The 11,329-nt window shown below is 41.6% G+C and overlaps 1 protein-coding gene across 1 annotated transcript in view; it reads left to right on the top strand.

The window, feature by feature from the left end:
* Positions 1–542: 542 nt before the first annotated feature.
* tmem8b (transmembrane protein 8B) overlaps positions 543–11,329 on the top strand; it is a gene marked incomplete at both ends in the record, with an annotated part of 37,215 nt that continues 26,428 nt past the window's right edge. The window contains 6 exons of the mRNA XM_079160650.1: positions 543–564; positions 711–900; positions 1,464–1,671; positions 7,406–7,539; positions 8,283–8,551; positions 10,832–11,214. Coding sequence (XP_079016776.1) covers positions 543–564; positions 711–900; positions 1,464–1,671; positions 7,406–7,539; positions 8,283–8,551; positions 10,832–11,214 — 1,206 coding nt within the window. The remainder of the gene's footprint in view (positions 565–710; positions 901–1,463; positions 1,672–7,405; positions 7,540–8,282; positions 8,552–10,831; positions 11,215–11,329) is intronic.

The raw sequence follows: 11,329 nt of genomic DNA, 5'->3' as shown, positions 1-11,329 counted from the left end.
CCTCACGGAGACAAAGAGCAACAAAACAATGGACAGCTGATGCAGCTGTGCCACACGTCATATTTAACTGACGTCTCTTTAAAATGCCCTGTCCACTCCTCTCGCCTCGTGTCTCTTCCTCGCCTACTCTGCTCGCATCTCCCGTGGGCGGGACTGAGACGCGAGGGAGAGGAGGTGAGGGAAGGAATCGAGGAGATGCGTTAGCATAACGAAGAAGGTTCCCAGAGGATGAATCCTAATTACATTGATGATTCCCTGACTCCTCTTCTTGCGCCATCGGCTTCATCTGAACTTTTTTGTGTTGTGCAAATTAGCAAACACACCAAACTAAGATGGTTAACACAATATAGCTGCTTAACAATAGCACAGGGAATATTTTAAAATATAATCTCAAAGCTCAGAGCAGTGCTGTGCCTAAGTACATTACAGTTATTTAGCAGACACTTTTATTCAAAGCGACTTACAATTCAGTATCTACACACCATAGGCACAGCTACGGGAGCAATGTTGGGGTTAAGTGTCTTGCTCAAGGACACATTGACATGCGACTAGCACTTAGCCACGGTAACCCTGTACAGCCCTAAAACTTAATCCTGTCGATCAAAGGTAGGGAATACTTTTAATTTTATTAATGAGGATATCTCGTGTGCTCCTGACATTTATCCCCGCACATATTCAGGGTGACTCTCCTCTGGTTCTGTTCTCCACAGATTGCCTTTTTGTGACCGAATACTTCACCCGCACGCCTCGTAAGCTGAACGCTTTCAACTCCTTCGCCAGCGTGGAGCTGTTCCACTTCAATGTGCCTGACGACACCATGATGGCCGTATGGAACCTCATCACCTTCAAGGAGCAAGGGGGCACGTTTGGAGACAGCTGCCCGAACCGCAACGTGACCGTGTAAGACGATGACTTTGTACTCGACTCATTTTTTCCTCTTTCTGAAGTTGCTTGTGTTTAGTTTAAAGCCTTTCTCTTGTTGGATTTAAACACTTAGAAGTTGAAGTCTGCTCCTTCTCTAGGCTATAAATAGACAACAATAAGCATCTTATACACTTTGCCTTTGGGGGAAAAGGGTTATAGCAGCTGGTTCAACACTGAGCAGTGTCAGCTATTACTCGGCATATGGAGGGGACTGCTGTTAAAGCAAACTTTTAATTTTTCCTGTCTATTTTTGTCATATTGGTAAGTGTTTGTGATGAGAGCTGGCATCTTAGGGGACTCCTCTGTCCCTGTGATGCTGTGATTGAATGTGGGCATGGTTATCGCGTTCAAATACGCAGGGCTAGATATGATTATTAATGGTTCGGATTTTAATTTTTTCACATTTCCAAATAGAAGATGCCATCTGTGCTCATGCTGTCAGCTGCTCCTATGGATGAATTTGTATATTTGGCAGAGGCCTGTGTTATGAGAAATATTAAGGACAAACAGCTATCGCATTTTGTGTTGGTGATCAACAGGTACTTCAGGTCTGGGGCTCCTCCAGTAATCAACCCCCTGTACACCCGCTTCCCTCGGGACACGGTCGTCCCAGGATCCTTTGCTGTGACTCTCACCTGGACTCTTCCAAACCGTACCACAGGAGCATTCAACGTGACCAGCCCGCTCCCTGGAGACTGGTTCCTAGCCGCACATTTGCCCAAAGATGAAGGCAAGATCTCAGTCAAGGTGAGCCTAAACATCTATCACCAGTAAACATCATAGTTCTGCGTTAGAATTTGAATCACTGAGATGTGATTTAGGCAATATTTGTGCTAGCATTGGTCAATCTATTGTTTCTATACTGCACCTCCACTGCAAAAAAGCTGTGTTCTGTTTTTTTATTTGCTTTTACTGCTTAAATTACCACCAGATCAATCCTTCAAAAATAATTAAGAGTCTAGACTCTAGCCTCTTCCACTCCCCCCCTATTTTGGAGCAAAAACGCCTAAAATGACATACCCAAATGAGAATGGCTATAACGCCTGAACCACTCCGACTATATGCATCAATGATGTCTTGCCAGAAAGAAAACCCCCTATAGTTTATTGTGAAAGTGTCAGAAAACATGTAGGTCATACAGAAACAGAGCAGTGGGCTTTTGAAGTCAGTCAAAATTGAAGATTTTTGTCCTCCGAAAATAAAAAAAATACTTTCAGTATAAATAACTGTCTGTGGCTGTATCTGTACCAGTAAAGGACAGTATAGGGTTGTAACTACACTATCAGTGAACAACTGCCTGAAATTTGAAGAAGATTGGACAAAGTATGATCACTCTACAGTGTTTCTTCCATGAAGAAATCCAGGCGGAGCTCTAAAAGGACATTTTGGAGACACAAATGGACACATGGTAACCAAATGATATTCTGACACACTAAAGGTGTTTTTTCCTTTACATTTTGATATATTTCATCAATTAGAGCTAAAATGCTCACAAATTTAGAATTTCCAACTTTTCAATAGATTTTTTATATTACCAATGTGTATAACTGTGTAATAACCACCAATAGCAATGCAAAATTGACTCCAAGTGGAGCAGATTTATTTAGAAAGAAAAAAAGGCATAAATATATTACACATCACACATCACACATCAAACATTTGGAAACAACAAATGTTTGATACAAATGTTTTATTCCCCACTTGGTTGGCTTTAGTGGTAAATACTGTTTGAAACTTATTTACCACTAAATTACTATTTATATAGGGGGAAATGTCACGCCCTAGGCAAACGTTTTACGCCAATCTATCTACTAGATGTTGAGATATTTCACTGCATAAGTGAACAACTTTACCTGCTGGCGGCACTAGATAAAAGTCAGGGGATCACCATAGTCAGTAGGATTCATCCTCCAGGCACCATGAATGTCCGTACCACATTTCATGGCAATCCATCTAATACTGTAGCTGTTGAGACGTTCACTAATTACCAAAAATGTCAATCTCATGGAGGTGCTAGAGGAAAAGTCAGGGAATGACCAAAATTCTAAAGGACTATGAATGTACAATTTCATGTGAGATTTCTCAGTCTGGACCAAAGTGGTGAACCGAAAGACACAAGTAACCTGATACAACGGTTTGTGTGATATCTCACAAAAAAGTCATTTTTTGTGCGTTCTCCTACGAAAGTCCACCGACACATGTCCATTTCTGCTCGTTGCATGCATACATTCTTTTCAATATAAACTTTTATCTTCACAGGAAACAACTCAGGTGGTTTAGGCAACAGCACTACTTGGTAAGGTTTAGGAAACGATTTGTGAAACAGTTGGTGACTTTTAGGCAACAAAACTAATTAGTTGGTTTCGGAAAAGATTGTGGTTTGGGTTAAAACAATTACAGAAGTACAGTACAGTAAGAATTAAGTACAGAAGTTACGTGAGAAATTAATCTACGTTGACTTCTCATTTCACACATATGAACAGTGGTTTTCTGGGTAGACCGTATTTTTGTTTATACTTTCTCATTCATGATTATGTGGATTACAAACAAATTGATTTTGTTGGATGTCTAATAGATACCAAAAGTGCGTCATTTTTCGTAGCTATAGCTTCAACAGCTGTACATAGCCAACCCTAGAGCCACAGTGCTAGCGCGGAGGATCAGCGGTTTAGAGCAGCAAATGAAAAGCTCCAGTCTCTGCTAGAGACTGGTAAAACCAAAGCTTATTAATGTGGAAAGTGTTGTTTCCGATAACTTCAATGGGATCTACATCTATATTTTCTTCACGGTTACTTACCTTCCCTGTAAGATATAAAATATTCTAATAAAACTGATGTAAGTGATGGTTGGGATTAGTATTCTGTGCTTGCTCTTCAGAGCTTCTTTTTTTCTCCTTCATCTCATCAGGTTCTTCTATTTGGCCACATAAAAGCACCTGCTGATTTCCATTTTCAGGCAATTTATTTGTCACTGGCATGGTGTTCAGTTGTGCTTCCTTTGTGGTTTCCACTGGCTGGCACAAGTGCACCTGGAATACACAACAATCACAAATACCATCAAAAGTTGCTGTCAACCTCGCATGTGCAAAAATAATCGGTTTGCTTTTGGGTGCACAGAGAATAGAAGCTGCCGTGGCTCAAATATGACCAGCCTGCAATGACACACCGTATAGATGGAAATAACCTCTTTTCTGCATTCTCCTTTCTGAAGCATTTTTTTTTTTTTTTAAACAACCAAGATATGATGTTATCAGTTCAGAGGGGACAACACGGGTGGAAGCAATGCAAGCCAAGCAGGGGAATGCACGCTGCATTTATAACAATATCAGTCTAATACTGAACTTGAGCAATCCTGCGCACAGAGGGCATAAGGATTTAGCAACTAAGAAAAAAGAAGCGATGATAAAACTGTATTTTCTGTAAAATACATAATTTTCACTATGTTCTTTGACTTGTTGAAATGCCCGTGGCAAGATTGGAGAGTCAAGATTCGCTGTGTTTGATATATTTCACTATATCTCTCTGAGAATTATTTGACCTGTATTCCTCCTTGGAATTAATAATTGTTAAACGCATTTATCTATTTGACTTTTTCCTCATAAAAGCCAGAAATTTAGTTTAAAACATAAACACATTTCAACATTATCAACAAAATATAAAGAGATGAGTGTTGATGTTGTGTCAAAGATGTCGATGTATTGTGTTACAGACATAGCTACTGAAATTAGCATGCTAACCAGCTAGCCTCAGCCCGTCCTGTCTTGTAACACCACTTGTACCTCGAGAGGCGATAGTCAGTCACTAGCGTCCAGTCTGACATTAGACCGACATGAAAGGACGGAGAAGTAGAGCTCCAGGAGACGGACCTTCAGTTAGCGGTTAGCTATAGCAACTTGCACACAGCTAGCACAGCTTGCGCTGGCTGAATGCGAGTTGCTATAGCTAACCGCTAACTGGAGAGCCGTCTCCGCCAGAGCTGACACATGCTCTGCTCCCTTCAAAAATAGTCTCCTGGTGGCTGCGAGGACAGTATAGAAATATGAGTCGGTTCTGCCACTTTGAATTCTAATCCAATAAACAAGCTATCAAAGCGTCCAATGAAGTGTACAGCCCCGGTTACTGTCATGGTAAACACACAGACGGCTAACGTCGTTTTTTTAAACTTGTTCTCAGAGTTTCAGCAGTTTGGTCGAATTTTGCATATTCTTGCCCTGCTGTTAGTTGGTAGTTGCTTCCTTTTTTTTTTAATGAAGGATGACTTCAAATTTAGATTGTATGGACCCAGTGGATAAGGTGAAGTCCTGCCACCTATGGAGCATGTGGCCAGAATTTACACACTGCACTTTTAAGAAGACAAAAAGCAACACTGGGATGCTTTCCCCATTTTTTTGCTGCTTATCAAGGTGTATCATATCGGATTAGACGTCATGTGAAGAGGAAAATACATAAGAAATAAATGTGAAGTGATACAAGCAATACATGATATAAGATGTTGACCAATGCCACCATCTTTGTACCTTAAGAAATAAGGGCGGTAGAAAAAAAAAGACTAACTCGCAATGTAATCCATCACAATTCTGGATGGGTTTCTTCTCTGTCATTCGTCCATTGCTTAAAAAAGATCTTACCGTTTTATGATGCTCATTAAAATCAAGCTTTGACATGATATATTAGCTTTTCATTAAATGCTGGATATTGGCCAGTCAGCGTCGTCTGCCAGTCAGTATAATGGGGGTTTCAGTTCAAGTCTGTAAATATAGAAAGGAACAGTCAGTAAAATCTGCAATTAATTAAGTATCTTTTTTTTCTTACACATTAGTTACTAATTGAAATGGTCATATGTTTTGTGAATGAGTATAATTCTTTATCTAAAGACCAAACACTCTAAGCAATCTTAGCTGATAGAATCTAATAGCTTGTTCCTGCAATAAATCCTTCCTATGTGAGCCTTAAAATGATAATGAAAGGTATTCCTCTCTGTCTCATTATAATGGGCGTATTGAATACATAACAAAATCAATATAATGCAATGCGATGCAACAACGAGCGCTAACTGCAGACTTTAAAATGACCGCAGAGTTTAATAAAGCTGCACATAAGCTCATAAATGTTGCATTTACAGCAGCACTATTGCGATGGATTACATTAGATTGTTCAGGTGTACCTAATAAAGTGGAAGCTCTGCGTATACCCCAGAGTTCCCCTGACAGTTCATGGTCTCAGTGGGTCATTCTGACTGAAAGAGCTAAAGTAATGCAAATAGTCAAGGTTTCAGTGGGGTTTAGTGCTCCATGGCCTAAAAAAAGGGTTTTACAGGCTTTAAAGGGACAGTTTACCCTGAAATACAAAAAAACATCATATTTTTACTCTTACCTGTACTGCTTTTGATCAATATAGATTGTTTTGTGTGAGTGGCCTTGTTTTGTAGATATCGGCTGTAGAGATGTCCTCCTTCTCTCTAATAGCAGTTTCATGCAGGAAATAATGGTAGAAAGAAAATATGTAGCAGCTCACAACAAGGACTGTGGATTATTTTGAAACAGGGTCATGCTTTCTGGAAAGAGACATTGCTGTTGAGTTTTTGAAATGGTTTCTTTTTGGCGCTTTGAGCACCGTAAGCCGAGCGCCACGTAGTCCCATTATATTGCAGAGAAGGCCGACATCTCCAAAACAAGACAGCTCACACCAAAACAATCTGGACTAATAAAATAGCACTGCAGCTAAGAGGAAAATATGTAGTTTAGATTTTTGGGTGAACTGTCTCATTAACATCCTGCCAAAAGAAAATAATTCTGGGGGAAATAAACAAACGGCTGTATATAATTTGGCATGACATTTAAAGATATTAAACACAACATAATGTAAAAACATTGGCCCCTTTAAACCTCTGTCCTAATGGTTGAGCTTTAATTAAAACACAACATCCCCTCCAAGACGCATGTGCAGGTCCAACTGACAGGCTGTAATAAATCAAAGGGTCACCTCGGCAGCTCCCGGACTAATGACATGCCACGGTAATTGTGGCTGGAGCAGGCGGGGTCAGTGATCGGCTGACAGCAAACCAAGGGCCTCATTTGGTATTCACACCTGTCCTTTTGAATCAGGTGTGAAAAGGCGCAAACCATTTCCCTTTTAACAACTTTTCAGCAGATCGCACGCGGGAAATGATTCGCGGCCTCCGAGTCGATCGGTCCGCTCGGCTCGTCTCACAGAGAAAACGCACGTTGAGCGTTAAATGGTTCAGAACGACACGAGTGGAACAACGGGTTGCGCGTTCCACTGTGCGGCAGACAGGCAGAGGGAGGACAGAGTGATATTAATCCAGGAGGCTGACAGGCTTTATACACACACACACACAGTCCATTAGGAATTTTCAGCCACCTCGCATGATATCTAATCCCCTCCTCAGCAGCTTTTAAGAAACATCGGCGAGTTAAGCGCTAAAGCGCCCTGGTTAAACCGCCGCTGTGTTGTCTTTGCAGGGTTTGTCCGAAGAATGCCAGTATCTGTTCCAACCTCAGCTCATCGTCCAGAGGCTGATTGGGATTTCCGTGCTTTATCCTGGATACTTCATCGACCAGATGATCCCCATCCATAACAGATCTGCACTCTATAAGTAAGTCTTCCAGACCAAAGTGTCAGGATGGGTTGGCTTTTTTTTTGGCTCCCAGAGTTCTTCCTCTCTGTGAGCTTATCTTGCATGTTTCATTTGAAAAAGATGCAATTTCCAAGTCTGAGCATCTTTATTAGCTTCCTCTTCTCTAAAAGTCACCTGAAAGCGTTGTGAGCAGAGGAATATGAATTTTCTATAGGTTGACGCTCTGTTGTTTGTGATCTTCTGAAGGAACGAGAATCAGTATTATTTGAATTCTTTAATAATATTTGAAGGGTATTGAAATGTTTGTTCTTTGAACAATATACAGCATATTTAGATAGAAAGTTTGTTGTCTTATGTATTGTCAGTCTTTGATCTATGTTTGTACTGTGAAAATCTTATTTTTCATTCATTTGTTTACGTATTAATTAAAGCACCAGTCTTTGCAGAGTATCAGTATTGTTCTGAGAGAGACAGGCAAAAGACCATACGTTCACACAATACATTACTGCAGAGCTATGGCTTTATGTGCTTAAAAAAACCGCAAAGCATGTGTCACATTAACATAAAAGTAAAATTAAAACTGCAATGGCAAAGACATGCTGCTCTCTTCTAGAGTTTTTCCCCTAATAAACAATAATTTGGATACATTTCATACACAGTGCTGCTCTACATTGTTCTGTCTGTTATAATGTATAGCCAAGGTTGTTGTTATTTCACCCTAAAACACATTTGTGTGTGTGTGTGTGTGTGTGTATGTGCAGAGTGTTCATCCCCAATTATATATCAAAGGTGAAGGTCCAGCTGGTAAACTGCAGCACCAGGAACAAGAGCAGCGACAGTTGTCCCGTGGTGCTGAAGATAAGAGCGCGGGCGCCGCCGGTGCACAACTCGAGTGCCCTCGACTGCAGGGACGTGAACCCTTGTGAATTAGACACCCTCGTCCCCGCCTGGGAACAATGGTACTACATTCTGGTGGAGAGATACCCGAGCAACTGCAACGTCTACTTCCGCATCGGGGTGCAGGTCACCGGTGAGTGGTTTCACGTGCAGAATGTGATGAATGAGTTCTTCTTTTTTCTTAATTCTTATGCGTTTTATTTCGGTCTTGCAATATGCATTCTTTCTTTTGTATTCACCTCATCTTTGAAAGTCTTTGAAACATGACAGACTGACTTATTCTACTCACACTTAATGGTAGCTTGACCTTTGCCCTTTTCCTTCGACAAGGTTGCTGGCACCCCATTATCAATATTTCAGACAAATTATTTGACCATTTACAGTCATTCATTATTACAGCAAGGGCCAAGTATAGACCTGTGTATACAGTAGTTATAATAATAGTAATAATATGCTACACAGGTTCGTTAACATATCACATCTAAAGAAGCAGAAAAACATGGTTTTGTCATAGTGGGCTGTCCTGCTCATTGCTTTCATTTACAATCACTAATCTGGCTAACAGAAAAATCCTTGGTAGGTTGTAAATGTATTATTTTGTCATTATTTTATTACTGTTAAAAGTAAAGTATGAATACTTGCAGTGTTTAATTCGTCTCATTGGGGTTTTGTGTGTACGGACTTTGGTAAATGAGAGTATTTTGACCAGTTAGAGTCTCCTTCTTGAGTCCCGCTTCCAGCGTCGTTCATCATTTTTCTTCCTGCTGCTTTTGATGTTCAATTCAATAACAATTTAAGATGATGGGGTTTCTGTTTTATATAAACCTGAAAACTCTTGAATTAGGCCAAATGAAAGTAGATCATAACCAACATCTAAAATTATACAGCCAAAGTAAAAAGGATTGTGGCTTTCGATTTGCAGAGGCGCTCTCAAAAAACATCAACAACTGACTCTTAAGTGCAGTTTTGTCCTCAAATCAAAGCAAATATGTTATTTCAAACATGTTCGAGGTTCGCAGAGACGTTGGGCACAGATTTAATTTGAACCTGTTTTCACACAGTCGGAGCATCAAGAGGCTCGTTGTACTGAACACTGGAGCCCAAACTGAGGGGATTCATATGGGATTCGCTAAGAAGCTAGAGATACCATGCTTAAGAGCTGAGGTATTTTTTATTTATTTTTTTAATGCTCACTCCGCAGGGATGGCTCACAAATCTGTGGGAAGTCCTCTCCCTGAGTAGCAACCCCCTCCCTCCGTCGGACACTGTACCGTGCACTTTGTTGCCATGGCAACGCAGACACTAATTATTCACACTCTGTCTCTCACCTCCCCCCCCCCTGCCTGCCAGGCAGATCTTACTTGACCTTTTGTGGAATTTGAATTGAAGAACACCTCAGGTTCGGAGGTGGGTGGTGGTGGGTTGAAAGAAAGACTATATCTGGAGTCCTCACCTTCTCATGCTTTCTCCCTCTTATCGGTTATTGTCATAAAAAAATGGGCCCTCATCCAAAATTCAGACCCATTGCCAGACGTCGCGGTCGCTGTGGCTAGACAGGAAGCGGTTTCACTTTATTATTGATTACTGTCGTTCAGGCAGTATTGTCACTGTCGGTATGTTGCCCTCAATAGATGATTGGGAACCGAAGAGAGTGTTACCCTAGATAGGAAAGCGAAAAGGAAGCCAGTTCTTTGGATTATGAATTTTATGAATGTTTACACAGCCCCTCCGCTCCCACCCGCCCACGCATACATAAACATACACTGTACGTTTGGGTCTTAGCTGATTTTACACTGATTTTCTCGTGTCTCTACCAGAGTTCCAATTGCCTTGAGCCAGCAGTATTTGGTATTTCAGTAATTTTTTTTGTGAGTTCTTCAGCTGCCTGAGCGGACATCAGAAACACTTCAAACCCTTTCAGAGACAACGCTGTGTGCGAACGAGGCTACAGCAGCCTTTGAAATCCTCTCCCCTTGGGGATCGGCGGTATGCGATGGTGCTTTGCCAGTTGCCATCAATGATCATTTTTTGCAGGGTTGCTTTGTGTTGAGTGAGAGCATACTGTTTGCAATTACTGCAAATCTTTCTCTCATTAAAAAGCAGTGTACGGCGCCGAAAAAACCTCGCTGTTTACATTGTGGAAACCAGCCGATGGGGATCATTTCAAACATTTGCAAAAGCCCCGGTTGCTTAGTTAGCACGCATAACAACTCAAGTAGAATAACTGTTCTTGGTTATTGCCTGTTTGTTTGAGACATGGCAGGGATTGGTTGTTGGACTTCCTGATGGGGATTTTTGTATAAAACAAGGTGTATTTTTTTTAAACGCAGCAAGCCAGTGAAAAATCCATCATACTGGAACCAGTTTGATTGATTTCCTTTGTGAATGTTTTGTCTTCCTCCTCCTCCTCTAGATTGCTCCAAGACCAATTTGTCTGAGGACCAAGCACAGCCCGGCTCCTCCATGAACATGCCTCAGTCTTTCGGGACGGCGATGGGCTTCTCCCTGTCTGAGACGCTGTCGGTGGCCTCCCTGCCCAGCCTGTCGCAGAACGCCAGTCTCCTGCGCACCTCGGAGGACGGCGTCGTTTACCTCGCCCCCACGGCCGACACCAACAAATGCTGGCCCATCCGCCCGACTCTGCGCAATGAGTTGGACACCTTCTCCGTGCACTTCTACGTCTTCTTCGGTCCAAACATATCCATCCCGCCGGACAGGGCAGCCGTGTTCGCCATCAACCTGATGCCCGTTTTGGACAGTGGAGGAGTCCTCAACATGGAGCTCAAACTCAACATGGTGAGTTGCTTTGATGGCGCTGTTCTTTCCACTGTTTAAAGGGGTAATCCATGATCCAATTGTAGTATTTCAAAGACATCTTTCAAAGACAAAGTGTTTTGCGAAGAAGAGCGTC

The sequence above is a fragment of the Pholis gunnellus genome (assembly GCF_910591455.1).
Source record: "Pholis gunnellus genome assembly, chromosome: 6".
In the NCBI taxonomy this organism is placed as follows: domain Eukaryota; kingdom Metazoa; phylum Chordata; class Actinopteri; order Perciformes; family Pholidae; genus Pholis; species Pholis gunnellus.
Note: the sequence above shows the minus strand (reverse complement) of the source record. Positions and strands in the feature narration are given on the sequence as shown.